The sequence below is a fragment of the Myotis lucifugus genome, unplaced genomic scaffold, assembly GCF_000147115.1.
Source record: "Myotis lucifugus unplaced genomic scaffold, Myoluc2.0 scaffold_4, whole genome shotgun sequence".
Classification (NCBI taxonomy): Eukaryota; Metazoa; Chordata; class Mammalia; order Chiroptera; family Vespertilionidae; genus Myotis; species Myotis lucifugus.
The window spans coordinates 244559-264270 of NW_005871052.1; the positions used below are offsets into that span (position 1 = coordinate 244559).

General features: G+C 38.0%; 1 protein-coding gene across 3 annotated transcripts in view; it reads right to left on the bottom strand.

Annotated features, from left to right (window-relative positions):
• The window catches only part of DACH2 (dachshund family transcription factor 2), a 664401-nt gene that overhangs the window by 141241 nt on the left and 503448 nt on the right, over positions 1 to 19712 (bottom strand). For all 3 annotated transcript variants that reach the window (XM_006082802.3, XM_006082800.3, XM_006082801.3), the window contains one exon: positions 15919 to 16077. In XM_006082802.3, coding sequence (XP_006082864.1) covers positions 15919 to 16077 — 159 coding nt within the window. The remainder of the gene's footprint in view (positions 1 to 15918; positions 16078 to 19712) is intronic.

A 19712-nucleotide genomic window follows, 5' to 3' on the forward strand; every position in this document is an offset into this window, starting at 1 on the left:
TATAATATATTGATGTGTTCATAGTTTCTAGCTTAATACTTTCATCACAAAACATAATAGTGGTACTGGTAAGACAGGATGTAGATTCTCTAGACTCAGAATTATTGAAGAAATTAAGACTTGGAATACGTTCTACCCTGTAGTTATAAATCATTAACATGAATGCTTATAGCTCAGATTTGAAGCCTTTGTCAATAAGAAGTAACTTGCCTATCAAATGTCAACTTGTTTTCCAGTTTAATATAAATTTCAAATATTTTGAGCAGCGTCTAGAATTCTGTTTTTTCCTTATGCAAAGTGAAATAATTTCATACATTTTAAATTTTTAAAAGAATATTTCTCAAGTAGGAGTCATATTTACACTAGTGGTAGCCACAGATGTGTCATAATGAAAAACGTAACACATTAAAAGAGTTGTCTAGTTACAACTTATGTCTTTGAGATTTGTGAGGAAACACCTTTGACCAGAGGCTAGGGAAAGTTAGCTTAACATAATGCATGTTAACATGACTACAGTAAGGAAACCATAGGACTTTACAATGTATTTTAAACTATTGCCTTGACAGTAATCTTGCATTCTTTTGGACAGAAGCCCAGAAACCAGTAATCTTTAACAGATGTTCTAAAACATCCTTGCCTATAATTTTTCTAAACTATTACAGATTATATAAATTCTATTATAGGCGATATTTATGTTGGTTTTACACACAATAATCAACTATTAATAACATCCCTTTTTCCTCTTTGCTATCCCTTAATTTTTTGCCTCCCATATCACAACAGCAAGTGAACAACAATGAATCCATAGGAAGTATATTCAGAGGCCCCCTAAATTTGATACCTCAATCAAGAATAACATTAATACAGACAAACATTCAAAACTCATATATTTGGGACAAAAAGGAGGCTAGAAGGGAGAAATAATGTTAATTGATTTGAGATACATCTCCTAGGTTAAGCAATCATGGCTGAATTAAATCATGGCTGAACTAACAAAAATAATTCAAGGGCAGCACAATGAAAAAAAAGGACACTTTCAGATATGACAGGTTTCATACAACACTAATGTGAGCATCTCAATAAATAAGAACAGCCATCAATATTTCTGCTAGAGATAGCCACAAAATGCACTGTTATCAGAATTACACAAAGATTAAAAAATAGCTAGAAACTTAATTTCTGCATGGAGTATAAGAGGGGGGCATACTCTGTACTCCCTATGGGTCCAAGTTCCCAAAGAATATTAAGAAAAGTATTTTAAATGTTTACCTTATCACTTAACTTATGACTAACTATCTATAAAACTATAAATCTTTTTTTCAGAGGCAATCTACCAAACCAAACTTTTCAATTATGAAATATTTCTCCTGTGATTATTAATTTATTAGAGAAGCTTCAAAACTGTGTAAACCCTGAATTCAAAATGTCCTTCTGCACCCCCTTTTAAAGTAGAAGTTTATTTTAAGTTAGTCTTCCAAAATTACTTAGATGTGTATGCATTTTTTACCTTACCCATCATACAGCTTTGCTATAATAATTGCATATCCCATAACATACAATAAATTAATCACTGCTTATGTTTCCCTTAAAACCTTTACTCCATGTTCAACATTAGCAACCATCAATGACCTAAATAGGTTTCTATATAAAGCTCCCATTCACCACAAACCTAAGATAAGTATAGTCTTAAATTCTTCATGTACTCAGTGTTTTAGTAGCAAATTGATCAAACTCTAGATAAGTAGCCAACTGTGCCTCCTTTTACCAGTCAAATCTATCTATCTATCTATCTATCTATCTATCTATCTATCTATCTATCTATCTATCTATCATCTATCTATCTATCATCTATCTATCAAAGCCTAAGCAACCTTTATGGTAGAACAACCAGAACGACCGGTCACTGTGATGCGCACTGACCAACAGAGGGCAGACACTCAACACAGGAGCTGCCCCCTGGTGGTCAGTGCGCACCTACAGGGGGAGCGCCACTCAGCCAGAAGCTGGGCCCACGGCTGGCGAGTGCAGCTGCCACAGCGGGAGCCTCTCCTGACTCTGTGGCAGCACTACCGAGGCATGGCAACAGGTGCAATGGACGGGATGAGTGCAAGCAGTGGGGTGCCTGGCCCCTATTCGGGTTCCTCCCTGGCTGCCTTCTGCTTGGCACACTGCTACATCCCCCGAGGGGTCCTGGACAGCAAGAGGGATGTCCGACTGCTGGCTTAGGCCCGATCCCAGTGCCATTCTCTGTAGAAGGCAGTCAGTCTGAACAACTCAGTGACTCAGGGAAGGGCAGGGAACTCAGGGTGAGCCTGCCTGCTTGCTTGACTCTCCCACTCAATGGTTTTCCCAAGACAGACTGTGGTGGCCCAGCCTGTGCACGTGTAACAGCTGCTGAATCTCAAGCAGCAGGCTGTGCAGCAGCAGAAGGCCATCCAGCCACAAGCCAGCAGGTGAACATCCCCCAAGGGGTCCCAGACTGTTAGAGGGTGCAGGCCGGGCTGAGGGACCCCCCTCCAGTGCATGAATTTCATGCACCAGGCCTCTAGCGTTTAAATAAACCTTTGTTCAATTTACACTTTCCTTAACAGTGTAATAATTTTTCCTTATTCTCTAAAGATGTTCAGCATCATCCAGACACCATCTGTCTGTATTAAAGCATAAGTATACTTAAAGTCCAATTGACAGGCAAATTAAATGCAAAGAACAAGCAGAATATAACAGCCCATTGACAGTTTTAAAATCTAATTCATCCAACAATTCAAATGATAATGAAAGACTTAAAGGTCACACTTTCAGATCATGACCTGCAATAACTAGCCATCATTTGACTTTACTACCCTATACTCTAAGCTAATATTTACATTATGGTACACTTGAGCAGTCACCCCACTTGAGTTGCACATGCAAAACATATGCAAATATTGAGTTGCATAAGTCAACCTTTTTCCCAAAGATGAAAACATTAAATTGAGAGCCATCAATAGTATACAACATTCCAGAAATCTGGCTCATTCAATCAAATGGCAGAAATATATATACTTTTTTAAATATGGTAATGAAAACAAATTCTTTTTAAAAATTACCAAAATATCTCATCTTTTTCCTGTCAACAACTCCTATAACTTTTATGTAAGTTCATCACATCACTTCCTCCTAACCATGAAGACTAAAAACTTCAGTAATGCTCTAATCCTTCCTCTAACATACCACATTCATTCAATTTCCCAGTCATGTCGACCTCTGTAATATCTTGCCATTCCTACAGTCAGGCACCAATTCCATCATACCTGGTTGGTACTCTGTCTTCCTGGTTGGTTTTCCTATGCTGTTTCATTTGCCTTTCCAAGTCAATTTTTATACTTTCAGTGGCTACTTGCTGTCTCCAGAATAAAATATAAGTTCTTTAGTTTCATGTTAAATTACTTTTCTAGCTTTAATATCTCAATTTATTTCTCTATGTATACTGCACTCTGGCCCCATTGGGCTATCTGCAGCTCTCTACAGTTTTAATTTGCCTTAATATTCATTCTTGTCTGCCATGTCTCTCTCTGGAATCTACGTCTCTAACCCTATTTTGGGGAATATGGTAAATGTTTGCCACCTTAAAAAAATAAATAGACTTTATTTTTAGAGCAGTTTTAGATTTACCCCAAAAAAGCAGAAATTACAGAAACTATCTATATACTTCCTCTCCACCAGCAGTTTCTCCTCTTATTAATATCTGTAACAGTGTGCTACATTTGCTACAATTGAGGTCTGAATGTTGATAGATTATTAAATACAGTTCATACTTTGCATTATGGTTATACTTTGCAGTGCACATTCTACAGCTTTTTACAAATGCATAATATCGTGTACCTACCATTACAGTATCACATAAAATAATTCCGATGCTCTAAAATCCTAGGTGCTCCACCTATTTATTCATCCCTCCTTTCTTACCCTTGGCTTTTACTCTTAATGTGCATTTGCCTTTTCTTGAATGTCATAGCGGTGGAATCATACACTATTTAGTATTTTCAGTCTAGCTTTGTTTCACTTAACAAAATGCAGTAAAGATTAATCTAAGTCTTCATAACTAATTTGTTTTTGTTTGTTTTTTTACTAACTACTGTTCCATAGTATGAATGTACCACAATTTATTAACTTGTTTGCCTGCTGAAAAACATTTTTGTTGCTTTTAACTTTTAGCAATTGTGAATAAAGTTGCTGTAAACTTGTTGTGTGGACATACATTTTCAACTCATTTGAATAAATAGGGAAGACTATATTTTGCTTTGTGAGAAATGGCCAAGAAGTTTACAATGTAGCTGTACCATTTTTGCATTCCCACCAGCAATAAGTGAGAGTCCTATTGCTCCTAATCTTTACCAGCAATTGATTTTGAAGTTTTGAATATTAGTTACTCCAATAGATGTGTAGGGGTAAGTTGTTTTTATTTTCAATTAATTAATGACATATGATGTTGAGCATATTTTCATATGATTATTTGCCATCTGTGTATCTTATTTGAAGAGGTATCTATTTATAATTTTGGTTAATTTTATTATTTCTTAGTGTTGAATTTTAAGAGTTTTTTTTTTAAATTTACTATCAGTCCTTTATCAAGTATATGTTTCACAAAAATTTTCTCCCACTTTGTTGCTTGTCTTTTTCATTTTATTTCTTTTTTATTTATTTAAATTCTTTATTGTTGAAAGTATTACATAGGTCTCCTTTTTCCCCCATTGACCTCTCTGCCTGCTCCTTCCCCCAGGCACAAGCCATCACCTGCTTACTGTATGTGTCCATTGGTTATGCTTATATGCATGCATACAAATCCTTTTGTACATCTCTTACTCCACCCCCAACTTCCCCTGCCTTCCCTCTGAGGTTTGATGGTCAGTTTGTTGCTTCTATGTCACTGTATCTATTTTTGTTCATCAGTTTATGTTGTTCATTATATTCTACAAATGAGTGAGATCATGTGATATTTATCTTTCTACAACTGGTTTATTTCACTTAGCATAATGCTCTCCAGAACCATACATGCTGTTGAAAATGGTAAGAGTTCCTTCTTTTTTTCAGCAGTGCAGTATTCCACTGTATAGAGGTACCACAGTTTTTTAATCAACTCATCTGCTGATGGGCATTTAGGCTGTTTCTAAATCTTAGCTATTGAAAATTGTGCTGCTATGAACATAGGGAAGCATATATTCTTTGTGATTGGTGTTTCTGATTTCTTGGGATATATTCCTAAAAGTGGGATTACTGGGTCAAGGGGAGTTCCATTTTTAATTTTTTGAGGAAACGCCATACTGTTTTCCACAGTGGCTGCACCAGTCTGCATTCCCACCAGCAGTGAACGAGGGTTCCTTTTTCTCCACATCTTCGCCAGCACTTGTCATTTTTTTATTTGTTTATGATAGCCATTCTGACAGGTGTGAGAGGGTACCTCATTGTGGTTTTGAATTGCATCTCTCTGATGATTAGTGACCTTGAGTATTTTTTCATGTGTCTCTTGGCCTTCTATATGACCACGTCCAAGAAATATCTATTTAGGTCCTTTGCCCATTTTTTGATTGGATTGTTTATCTTCTTTTTTTAAGTTGTATGAGTTCCCTATAAATTTTGGAGATTAAACTCTAATCAGATGTAAAATTGGCAATAATGTGCTCCCATTCAGTAGGCTCTCTTGTTGTTTTGTTGACAGTTTCTTTTGCTGTGCAGAAGCTTTTTATTTTGATGTACTCCCATTTGTTTTTTCTCCTTAGTTTACATTATAGTAGAAGTATAGGTAAAGATATTGCAACAACATATGTCTGCTATTTTGCTGCCTATGAATTCTTCTAAGATTTTTATGATTTCCCATCTTACATTTGAGTTATTTATCCATTTTGAGCTTATTCTTGTGTTTGGTGTAAGTTGGTGGTCTAGTTTCATTTATTTTGCATGTACCTGTCCAATTTTCCCAACACCATTTATTGAAGATACTGTCTTGACTACATTGTATGCTCTTGTTTCCTTTGCCAAATATTAATTGAACATAATATCTTGGGTTGGTTTCTGGGTTCTTTGTTATGTTCCATTGGTCTATAAGTCTTTTCTTGTACTAATACCAGGCAGTTTTCAGAATCGTGGCTTGGTAATATAGCTTGATATCTGGTATTGTGATACCTCCAACTTTGTTCTTCTTTCTCAGGATTGCTGCAGCTATTCAGGGTCTTTTTTTTCCAGATGAATTTTTGGAGACTTTGTTCTAGGTCTGTGAAATATGGCATTGGTATCTTAATGGGGATTGCATTGAATCTATAGATTGCTTTGAGGAGTATGGACATTTCAATGATGTTGATTCTACCAATCCATGAACAAGGTATATTCTTCCATTTGTTTATACCTTCCTCTCTCTTTTTCTTCAATGTCCTGTAGTTTTCCAAGTACAGGTCTTCTACCTCCTTAGTTAGGTTTATTCCTGGGTATCTTAATTTTTTTGTTGCACTGGTAAGTGGGATTGTTTTTTGTTTGTTTGTTTGTTTTGTTTTGTTTCTCTTTCTGTGAGTACATTATATGTGTATAAAATTGCCATAGATTTCTGGATGTTAATTTTGTATCCTGCTAAGATGCCAAATTTATTTATTAAATCTAGTAGTTTTTTGATGGAGTATGTAGGGTTTTCTATGTGTAATATCATGTCACATGCAAATAATGACACTTTTACTTCTTTTCCAATTTGGATAACTTTTATTTCTTCTTGTCTGATCACTATAGCTAGCACTTCCAATATTCTTGAATACTATGTTCCAATACTATGAGTGGTGAAAGTGGTTTTACTATTTTACCATTGAATATGATGTTGGCTATATGTTTGTCATATAAGGCATTTATTATGTTGAGTGTGATCCCTCTATTCCCACTTTGTTGTGAGTTTTTATGAAAAAAGGGGTTTTGGATTTTGTCAAATGCTTTTTTTGCAGCATTTGATATTATATGTTTTTTTGTCTTTCAATTTGTTTATGTGATGTATCACATTTATTGATTTGTGGATATTGTACCAGCCTTGCATCCCCAAATAAGTCCCACTTGGTCATGGTGTATGATCTCTTTAATGTATTGCTGGATGCTATTTGCTAATATTCTGTGGAGGATTTTAGCATCTATGTTCATCAAGGATCTTTGCTTGTAATTCTCTTTCTTTGTAGTGTCTTTATGTGCTTGGAAGTGTTCCTTCCTCTTGAATTTTTTGAATAGTTGGAGGAGGATCGGTGTTAGTTCTTTGAATGTTTGGTAAAACTCCCCTGTGAAGCTGTCCAGATGAGGGCTTTTGCTTGCTGGAAGTTTTTTTTATTATTATTACCGCTTCAATTTCATTAATAGTTATTGGCCTATTCAAGTGTTCTGATTATTCCTGATTGAGTTTTGGAAGATTGTATTTTCCTAGGAATTTTTTTCTATGTTGTCCAGTGTGTTGCAATAGATTTGTTAGTAGTATTTTTTTTTTTACAATCCTTTGTATTTCTGTGGGTTCAGTTGTTTCTTCATTTCCTTCATTCCTGATTTTGCTTATTTGGGTCCTCTTCATTTGTTTCTTGGTGAGCCTGGCTAGAGGTTGATCAATCTGGTTTATCCTTTCAAAGAACCACCTCTTTATTCTATTGATATTTTGTAATTTTTTGTCTCTATGTCATTTATTTCTGATCTGATATTTATTATTTCCTTCCTTCTACTTAACTTGAGATTTCCTTGCTCTCTTTCTAGTTCTTTAAGTTGTAGGGTTAAATAACTTTTTACCAGCTCTTCTTGTTTGTTTGTTTGTTTTTTACATAGGCATGTAGTGATATGAACTTACCTCTCAAGACTGCTTTCATAGTGTCCCATAGATTTTGTATTGTGTTTTCATTTTTTTCCAGAATGTTTTTTTTAATTTCTTCTTTGATCTCTTTGGTAACCCATTCATTGTTTACTAGCATGCTATTTAACCTCTATGTGTTTGATTGTTTTGTTTTGTTTTTTAATACTATTGTGATCTGAGAAGATGCTTGGTATGATTTCAATCGTCTTGAATTTGGAGAGACTTTGCCTTTGACCAAATATGTGGCTTATTTTTGAAAAAGTCCCATGTGCACTTGAGAAGAATGTATATTCTGTAGCTTTGGGGTGAAATATTCTGAAGATGTCAGTTAATTCTATCTGATCTAGTGAATTACTTAGGATTGATGTTTCTTTGCTGATTTTTGGTCTAGAAGATTTATCTAGTGATGTCAATGGGGTATTAAAGTCCCCTACTATGATTGTATTGCTGTCAATCTCTCCCTTGATATGTTCCAGAAGTTTGTGGGGTTTTTTTATGTATTTGTGTGCTCCTGTATAGGAGGCATATATGTTTACCAGAGTTATATCCTCTTGTTGAATCAATCCCTTTAGTATGATGAAGTGGTCTTTATCTCTTGTTATGACCTTCACTTTAAGGTCAATTTTGTCAGATATAAGTATTGCTACCCCAACTTTTTTTTTTTTCCATTTCCATTTGCCTGAAAACATTTTTTCCATCCCTTCACTTTCAGTCTGTGTAAGTCCTTTGTTCTGTGGTAGATCTCTTGGAGACAGCATATATATGGGTCTTGATTTCTACTCCATTCAGCTACTCTATGCCTTCTGATTGAAGCATTTAATCCATTTATGTTTAAGGTTATTATGGATTGATACTTGTTTGTGTCCATTTTTATTCATTATGCCTATGTTCCTTCTTCCCTTCCTATTTCTTCTTTTTACAGCAATCCCTTTAGTCCTTACATTGCTGGCTTGGTGGTAATAAACTACCTTAGGCTTTTTTTTTTTTTTTTGGTCTGCAAAGCTCCTGAGTTCACCTCCAACTTTGAATAATAGCCTTGCTGGATAGAATATTCTTGTATTCAGTCCCTTGCTTTGCATCACTTTGTATACTTCATTCCGTTCTCGTCTGGCCTGATGTGTTTCTTTTGAGAAATCAGCTGATAGTCTAATGGGAGACCCTTGTTGTTAACTTTCTGTCTCTTTCTGGCAACCTTTAAGATTCTTACTTTGTCATTAACGTCTACCAATTTAATTATCATGTGTCTTGCTGTTGGTCTTTTGGGTTCATCTTGTTTGGGACTCTGTGTGCTTCTTGGACTTGTGTGACTTTTCTTCGCAAAGTTAGGGAAAAGTTCCTTTAGACTCTCCTCCTCCTTTTTTTTATTTTTTTTTGTGTGTTTCTTTTCCAGTTGCTGCTTTGCTTGGGTATTTTTTCTACCTTGTCTTCTAACTCACTGATTTGGTCCTCTGTTTCTTCTAGTCCACTGTTGAAACCTTCCAGCGGACCTCAGGAGCGGAGTGCCAGGCGGGCAGACGACGGGGGCCTAGGGGGACCCCAGGGTTTGTAGCTGGACATCCAGGTGAGCAGGGTCCCTGTTACTGAGGAGGCCAAGGGCCATTCTGTGCATGGGACGATGCCCATTGAATGGAGCCACACCAGCCAGGGTGAGTCATTGTTACTTTAAATAGTTTTTCTGTTACATATCCTCATTCTTGTTCTTCTGGTATCCCCATTACATGTTGTATACTACACCTTTTGTAATTGCCACATAGTACTTGAATATTCTGTTCTTTTTGTTTGTTTGTTTCCATCTTTTTTTTTTTTGCTTGGTTTTTCAATTAGGACTTTTGATTGACATATCTATAAAGTTAAAAATTATTTCCTAAATCATGTCCAGTGTACTGATGGGCACAGAAAAGGCATTGTTCATTTTTTTGGACAATTTTTTTCAGAAATATTATATTTATTTTTAACTATTTATTGTGAGAGTATTATAGATGGCCTTCCTTTCCTCCTCCATTGCCTCCTTCCACCCAGATCTCACCCTGCCATAGGCCTTCACCATTCTATTAATTGTGTGTGTGCATGGATAATGCATGTATGCATGTAAGTTTTTGGTTAATCTGTCCTCGTCCCCTCCCCCTTCCCTCTGAGATTCACCAGTCTGTTCCCTGTCTCTGGCTCTACTTTATTTATTTTGTTCATTAGATGCCTTGTTCATTTATTTTTATTTTTAGATTCAATTGTTGATAGATATGTATTTATTGCCATGTTATCATTTTATTATTAATATTTTAAATCATTTTTTCTTCTTAATCTTCTTCTTGAAGACCCTTTAACATTGCATATAATACTGGTTTGGTCATGAGAATTCTTTTAGCTTTTTCTTGTCTGTGAAATTCTTTATCTGTCCTTCAATTCTAAATGATAGCTTTGTTGGGTAGAGTAATCTTGGTTGTAGGTCCATGCCTTCTATCATTTGGAATATATATTTCCTGGTATTCCCTTCTGGCCTGCAAAATTTCTGTTGAGAAATCAGCTGATAGTTGTATGGGTGCTCTCTTATAGGTAACTAACTGCTTTTTTCTTGCTACTTTTAAGATTCTCTCTTTGTCTTTAAACTTTGGCATTTTAATTATGATGTGTCTTGGTGTGGGCCTCTTTGGGTTCATCTTGTTTGGGATTCTCTGCACTTCCTTGACTTGTAGGTCTTTTATGTCACCAAGTAAGGGAAGTTTGCTGTCATTATTTCTTCAAATAGGTTTTCAATTTCATGCTCCCTCTCTTCTCCTCCCAGCACCCCTATGATGCGCATATTGGAACACTTGAAGTTTTCCCAGAGGCTCCTTACAGTATGTTATATTTTGGGATTTTTTTCTCTCTCCTGATTGGGTGTTTTTTATTTCCTCATATTTCAAATTCTTGATGTCCTCTATTCTACTATTGAGTCCCTGTAAATTATTATTTTTTCAATTAGTGTATGTTTAATTTCTGACTGGTCCCTTTTTATGTTATTGATATTCTCACTGAGTTCCTTGACATTCTCACTAAGTTCCTTGAAGCTATTGTTAGGTTCCTTGAGCATTCTTATAACTATTATTTTGAACTTTTTATCTGGTAGTTTTCTTGCTTCCATTCCATTTAGTTCTTTTTTCTGGAGATTTCTCCTTTTCTCTCATTTGTGACATATTTCTTTTTCTCAGCATTTTGGCCACTTCCCTGTGTTTGTTTCTACGTGTTATGTAGATTTGCTATGTCGCCTAGACTTGGTACAGTCACCTTGTGTAGTAGGTGTCCTATAGGACTAGTGGCTCAGCCTCCTCAGTCACCTGAGCTGGACACTCCAGTGTGTGCCGCAGTGTGAGGTGTGTGTACTGTCTTATTGTAGTTGAGCCTTGATTGAATTGGATTACTGGGAGGGGTTGACACACAGGCCAATTGGTTGTAGGGATTGGGTATGACTACAGCAGAAGAGCTACTGTGCAGGAGCCGATCCTGTGGTGCAGAACTTGCTTCAGTGGGGCTTTGGTGCTCACTGAGTCTGCTCCTTGAGTGTATCACTCATGGACTTGGTTCATTTATAATCTGGCAAATGAACTCATGTTGAAGCTGACCACTGGGTGTACTGTCTCTGGGGCCTCCTGGGAGGTGCAAAGTCAGCCTCTGACTCAGGCCACCCAGCATGAACAACAAAGCAATCTACAATTGGTTGCTGCTTATATTGATCTTAGAAGTACCCAGGAGAGACCAAGTTCTGAACCTGGCTGTGCTGCCACCAGTGCCGGGCCTGGGGCAACTTGTTGGGATATAAGAAGCATGCTGACTACACCTGTTGCTTTTTTTTGTTGTTGTTGTTGTTTTTTGTTTGTGGTGTTTTCTTTTTTGAGACTTTAGGAAAGTCCCAAGTATGAGACAAGAGAGACCAGTTGTATGGAAAAGCCATTGGAAATGGCTTGGATGAGCCTACAATTAGGGAGGAGTGTGATCTCAGGACATCACCAGGGTGGGTTGAAAAGTGTGAGCCAGGTTGATGAAGACTTAGATATGGCAGCCTATGGGCTCTGTCAGAGGAAGGGCTCAGCAAAGGAACATTGGCCTTTGCTAGGACTTCTATCTGGGAGATAGCTGCCCCTCCAGCTCTTGCCTTGATTCCAGGCAAGTTAGTTCCTCCCCAAATGTTCCAGGTTTCTTTCAACCTGCTGCCCAAGAATCAGAACCCAGAGGGAGTGGTTTTGTGTAAGATGAACTGCCTGGGACTCCTGCAGTCTCTGTGTCACTCAGCCACAATCCTCACTGTTTTTTAGAGACCAAAGCTGTTGGGAGTTCACATCCTGGCACTGGAAACCTGGGCTGGAGGCGGGGGGGGGGGGGGGCTGGTGTGGGGCATGGACCCCTTGCTCTTCACAGGAGGTCTCCACAGCTAAGATATCCTTCCTGATTTTAAACTGCCACACGTGGGTGTGGGACCAGCCAGTTCGAAATTCTGTCCCACGTCTCCTTTCCTCCTATCAGTATCCGCGTGCTTCTTCTTTAGTTCCCTAGTTGTAGGACTTCCGTTCAGCTAGTCAGTGATGGCGAACCTTTTGAGCTCGGCGTGTCAGCATTTTGAAAAACCCTAACTTAACTCTGGTGCTGTGTCACATATAGAAATTTTTTGATATTTGCAACCATAGTAAAACAAAGATTTATATTTTTGATATTTATTTTATATATTTAAATGCCATTTAACAAAGAAAAATCAACCAAAAAAATGAGTTCGCCTGTCACCTTTGACACACGTGTCATAGGTTCGCCATCACTGAGCTAGATCTAGATTTCAGGTGGTTTTGAATGATTGTTATTCTATATTTTGGTTATAAATTTTAATGTGGTTTTGTTAGGCAGTGAGTATCCAATGCTGCTATCTTGAGAAAGCTTTTGGATAATTTTTTATTGCCAAAAGTTTCTTTTTATTCTTTGAATTTCCACCTTTAAATTTCCCATCTGTTTTTGTATATTTTCTAGTTTTTTTCATTCTATTAGTATATTAATTATTGTTAATTTAAATTCTAGGTCTAAGAATTTGAAATATCTACTCTAATTTTGGTTTTAATGATTGCTTTATCTCTTCAGACTGTGTGATTTTTTTTGCCTTTCCCATAAATTTTAATATTTTTTTGTTTATAGCCAATAATGATGTAGTGAGGAAAGGTAACTGAGGTATATAGGCCTTTAGTGTAAGGTTTTATGTTTATCTGGCTGAGAGATAGGCTGTGTTTCCTGTTTGCTGTAGCTGTTGTATTAATAGCTATAATATACTTCCCTCATCACTGCTTTTCATTTTCCATAGAGAATCCATATTAAATAGAACCTGTTTTCCATTTTAATTCACTATTATTATACAGAGTCATATTGTGGAGATGGTAAAATGTGTAGGGAGGATAAGCACTCTATAATTTTATTATTAGTCTCAGTCTCTTAGAGAGACTGTGTCCTTAACGCTGTAACTTTCACAAGTGCTACTCAACTTTTTTCCCTTTTAGGTGGCACAGGAGGGCTAGAGGGACCTAGAGTTGTGTGATTCTCTTTTCACATGCAGAAGGCTAGAGGTGTTGGGGTTGTGTAATTCCCTTCCTTCACATCAATTGCTACAGGATTCTGGAGTTTAGTATATCCATTTCCCTAGATCAGCAAGGCTCTGATAATACCAATTAGTCTGGATAAAATTATTTCCTTTGAGGGAAGGCCTTTCTTAAGAAGAAGATAACACACTGGGAATATTTTGATATGGTTACTTTTTCTCCCCACCTCCCCCCACCCTGCTGCCAGAATCATAAGATCCTAAAGGGGATTTTCTCATGTCTTCACTTGGAAAACCTGATGGGGCTCCTGGAGGTATAAATCATGGAAGTGTAGGGACTCCCTAAGTACCTTTCAAGCTATTTTCACATTGAGTCTCCATCACTCAATTACTCTTTAAATGCTCCTAACATATCCAGCTGTTGCTATTGTTCCCTATGTGCTATCATTCTCTGAATCTGCCTATATTTCTTATTTTGGGGATAGCTGGGCCCTGGGAACTCAACCTGAGATGGATTTAAGAGTTGTTGATTCCTGCCCTATCAGTTTGGCTCAGTGAATAGAGCATCGGCCTGCAGACTGACGGGTCCCAGGTTTGATTCTGGTCAAGGGCATGTACCTTGGTTGTGGGCACATCCCCAGTAGGGAGTGTGCAGGAGGCAGCTGATCGATGTTTCTCTCTCATTGATGTTTCTAACTCTCTATCCCTCTCCCTTCCTCTCTGTAAAAAAAAAACAATAAAATACATATTATTTATTTATTTTCTTTTTTTAAATATATTTTATTGATTTTTTACAGAGAGGAAGGGAGAGAGATAGAGTTAGAAACATCGATGAGAGAGAAACATCGATCAGCTGCCCCCTGCACATCCCCTACTGGGGATGTGCCCGCAACCCAGGTACATGCCCTTGACCGGAATCGAACCTGGGACCCTTCAGTCCGCAGGCCGATGCTCTAACCACTGAGCCAAACCGGTTTCGGCAATAAAATATATATTTTTTAAAAAGAGTTGTTGATTCCACTTTTTTATTGTTATGAGGACAGGAGTGACAACTTCTAAGCTCTACATGTCAAACCATAAACCAGAAGTGTAGAGAGTGCCTGGGAAAGGCCCCTGAGCTGATTGTTGTCTGAATCCAGTGGCACCTGGCAGAGCCATGCCCTGGAAACATACCTTGCCAGAAGCAGGTGTGTTGTCAGTCTGACCTTTAGCTCAGGCGCCAGGGGGTGGATTTCATTATCTAAATCTGGCAGGCACCAGGAACAAACACAATTATCCAGGCCCACCCAGAAGTGATGATTACAAAGAAGCCACAAGAATGCACATATTTTCTTTATCTTAAACTTTAGTAAAACTTCCTGGTATCTTACTGTATAAAATAAATGCACTGTATCGGCTCTGTGTCACTGTCTCTCTATCAGAGGACAGCTGTCCCACCTGGTCCCAGCTTTCCCTACTGTCTTTGTGTCTGTCTCTTTCATTTTCTCAATCCCCCTTCGCCCCTACTCAGGACTCCTGTACACTCTCCTGTGCTGGTCGCGGAAAAGAGAGAAATATTTATACAGAAGCCCTCTAAACTTCTCTCCTTTATGACATGCCTACCTTAGTCAGTCCTTTTTTGACTTCTCATAACATATTTATAACTTTCCTGGCATTAATTTTGTTTGCCTTTGCTTAATTAACATTCCATTTTTAAGGGAGATTTCAGTCTTGAGATTCTAACTTCTTTACAGTAAGACACCATAACTTATTTTTTATGCTTAATAACTTATGAATTTCATTAAAATTTGGTGCATATTAAAATATTTCATAATTACTTTGTTGTCTTGATCCTAGGTTTTAGTGAGAGAACAAAAATCTTAGGGAAAAATAATGGACCCTTTCTCTCAAATTTTCTATTTGTAAAAAGAGTAGGATTTTAGTCAAGCAATGTACATAAGACCTGCTTTCCTACAGAAATAATTCCTTCTTTGACATTTCTAAAAACAGCATCTAAAACAGAATTTGTATACATAAGCAGTAGTTTGATTAGTGAGTAATAATAATAGTTATACAGTACTTTACTTCCGGCAGCACTTCCTTTATTATTGTTGGCCTCACAAGAACCTTCTAATGAGTGGGTATATTTTTATTTCTACTTTGTAATTGTGGACAATTAGACTTGGAAAAGTCAACTAACTTCTCCAAAATCAAAAAGTGATGTGGAATTCAAAATATGTAGACTATAAACCCAAGTTTACATGACTATAGATAACATTCTTAACTACTCTGCTACACGTAGCACGTACTTTTACTCTGTTACATGACCTTTCAATCTGTCTCAACTCTATAAACCCTACACTTTCACTGGGTTAAGGATCCAGATTACTCACCATGGTACCACAAAAGCACTGCTAAACCTTACCCTTTTTCAAATAAATTTGTCTTTATCTACCCTTCTGACTTAAAATTTAAAACCCCTATTGAAGAGAAATAGACTAGCATTACTAGCCCAAGGTTTCCATTTTTTTCAATACACCAAGTTTTTGGAGGATAGTATACGTACTATTGGTCAGCAGGTGGTTCTGCTGCAGTGGATTGAGGGTAGGAGCGCCCCCAAGGCCTGGCTGGCTAGCCAGGGCTGCATGAGTAATTCCATGTTGAGGTCCAGGAGCAGCAAGAGGAGACTGCATCTTTTCCTTATCCCATGAGCATTCACTTCCACCTAAAAAAACATTCATATGAACATATTGTTATTTTACAACATTCCATGAAAAGGCTGGTTAAAAATTCCTTTTTAGGATTATAATTATTAATATTACTTCTTAAAAATATTATTAAACATTGTAAATCACGATTGTTTTCAAAGCTTTCAATAGTCTTGGATTTAAGCTGCTTCGGAAAAGACTAACAACTCTCACTAATAATATGGGGCCACTTGTATTACAGGTAGTCTAAACAAATCTGGAATCATAATGAATAGCTTTTGAAAGCATTTATCTGTTGAAGGCCATTAACTGAACACTACTGGCTTCAACCCTATGAAACACATGTGCTATATTTTAATGAAGAACAGTTGCTGTTCATTCAAAAAGAATACACTCATTTTTAAGAGTATGATAAAATTCAAAAATATTTAAGAGACTAAATGATCAGTTATTTTGTTCTCAGGTCCAGCCCTCAAAAGGCTAATCTCTTCATACACATCAGGCTTTTGTACAGAATAAGCTGGATAAAATATAAAACCATGGCCCCCAATTTAAAATTGTACTTTCCTTTTCTCATCCATGCTAGAGTGTGAAGTAATGTGTGCATAAATGCAGACTACTATATTATGGCAGTGATCTACAGTGGTATAGCTATTTCACTTGGCACTTAGCATACTATGGGGATGGAACCATTGCTTAAAACCATATAGAAAACAACCACAGAATTATTTCCCCTCACATACTTTTAAGGAAAAGTCTTTAAACAGAGGGGTACAGGGTTTAATTCCAGTCACTTCAGTTGAAGATACTCTGGCTTTAGAAAACAGAATGGTTGTATGGACAGTTCCATCTATATGCTTGATTTGGCTCATTCATCTAGGGGTCAGTGGTTCAGCTCTCATTCCTATGCTGGTATTGTGACATTAATATCTCTACCTGGTTGACTATTCCATATGCTGCCTGAAACATTGATGCTGTTTTGTGGTGGAGTTTTAGCCTGGGAATCTTGGGCACTCTGTAAAATATGTGCATTTACTGAAAAGAAAAGATAAAAAGAAATCATCATGCTCATATTCCTAACATTCAACATTGTACTTATTTTCACTTGAGTTCCCTTACAGGCTTTATTCATGGAGATACTCATTTTAACATTGTAAAAACTCTGTCATGTTGCTTCAGATATCATATTTACTAAGTGTAATGGCTACATAGTAATCTACTGAGTTTAATGTACTAAAATTTATTAAACATCAGACTTTGAGTTTGTTTCAATATTTTTACTATTATAAATTGCACCATAACAACATTCATTTGAACTATTTATTTAAAGTCAATTAATTTATGAGTCAAAAAGGTTGAATATTTTTATAGTTTTTCTCTCAAGTGCCACATTTACACAAACAGTTTCTAGAGTTGAACATTTTTAAGGAAGTATTTTCAGAGCCAATTGGTATTCTTCCTGAAGATTTAAAATTTATTTAAGAAAACTACCTACTAGAATCTCTGCCAGGCTTTTTTAAAAACAACAACAACAACAACAACACACACACACACACACACACACACACACACACACACCTTTCTACCCATTCATTGACTCCTATGCCAGCTCTGGGAATCTACATCCTCCTAAGCACTATTTCAATACCCCTTGCATCAAAGTCAATCTCTAATCCAAAATGGTGGTCTTAGCAAGAACCAAGATGGCGGCATAGGTAAATGCTGGTACTCATTGCCTCCCACACTACATCAAAATTACAACTAAAACCCAAAGCAACCATCATCCAGAACTGCCTGATCTGGCTGAATGGAAGTTCTACAACTAGAGAAGTAAAGAAGAAAGTACATTGAGACTGGTAGGAGGGGCAGAGGTGCGGAATACTCTGGTATGGCACCCACTTGTGGTGTGTTTTTAATTGGTAGAGATATTTTGGCTTCAGAAGCCTCCCATGAGGATCAAGGGGTCCCAGCCCCATACCAGACCCCTAGCCCAGGGTTCCAGGGCTGAGAAGAGATGTATCTGCAACCATGACTGTAAAAACCAGCGGGAATTGTGGTTGAGTGACATAGAGGCTGCTGGAGACCCAAGTAATTCCTCTTAAAGGGCCCATGCACAGACTTACTTGGTCCTGCTTGCTCTGTGCTCCAGCACTGGGTGGAGGCATTGGGGGAACCAAGGACATTCGGGGAGGAACTGGATTGTCTGGCATTGGGGCAGGATCTCAGGGGTAGCTTTCTTCTAGCCAGGGGTGCTCAAGGGGGTCATTGTTTCTATTTTAGGACCTCCCCCATCTCAAAGCTAACTGGCAGCCATATCTGAGTTCCCACCAGTGTGGCCCACACTGTTAGCTCCACTGTGGTGATTCCTGGAGACCATGCCCCATCCAACTTGAAGCCCCAACTAAGCTGTTTTCAGCAGCTTTTCCATATGAATGACCTGTCCTGGCTCAGGCTTCAGCCTTTCTTAACTCATTGTTTGCGGGTAGTTTTTATCACGCGCTAACAGGTGGCGCATGGTGAGGGCCATTTTTGCTAATTTTTTGCGCAAATGGCAACGTTCAGTAAAATTAAGATAACTTTAGTTTACGTATTTATACGTTACCCGCATTCTACCGCTAGTCTATAAAAAAAATGTATTAATACATGTCTCTCGCTCTACTTACTACCAGTCAACGTAAAACGTATAAATAGGTTTCCTGCATACAATGTGTTAAAATCTCTTAAACAAGCAGCAGCTGGCATCAACGTGCTCCACACCTCTCAATAAGAGGCCAAAATTCTGGCACTAGCACCAGCCTGCCTTGCTTCACAGCTTGGCCTAGTCTGAGGACTTCCAAGTCCAATACAAGTAGCAACCATCTGCAGATTGCTAGGTAGCTCCTGCTGGGTGGCCCAGTTAGTAGCTGACTTTGCACATCCTGGGAGGCCCCAGAGTCAGTGAACCTGGTGGAGAGCTTCAGACCATACCAGATTATAACTCTACACATCCACAAGCAACACATTCAGGGGCAGACTCAGTAAGCACCAAAGTCCCACTAAAGCAAGTCCTGCTCCATAGGGGTGTCTCCTGCACAGCAGTTTTTCCATTGTAGTCGCAGCTGGTCCTCCTAGCCAACTGGCCTGGTGGTCAATTCCTCCCAGTGAAGCCATCAGCAGTCAAGGTTCAACTACAACAAGACTGTGCACACATCCCACACGGGGTGCACCTGGAGCATCCAGCTTATGTAACAGGAGAGGTTGAGCCACTGGGATCTACAGGACACCTACCACACAAGGCCACTCTATCAAGTCCAGAAGACCTAGCAGCTCTACATAACATATAGAAAGAAACACAGGAAAGCCACCAAAATGCGAAGACAAAGAAACATGTCACAAATGAAAGAATTGAAGAAATCTCCAGAATGAAAACTAAATGAAATGGAAGCAAGCAAACTACTAGATACAGAGTTCAAAACAATGGTTATAAGGTTGCTTAAGGCCCTAGCCAGTTTGTCTCAGTGGATAGAACATCAGCCTTCAGACTGAAGGGTCCCAAGTTTGATTCAGGTCAAGGGCACAAACCTCAGTTGCAGGCTCAGTCCCTGGCCCTGGTCAGGGCACATGCAGGAGGCAACCAATCCATGTGTCTCCCTCACATAAATGTTTCTCTCTC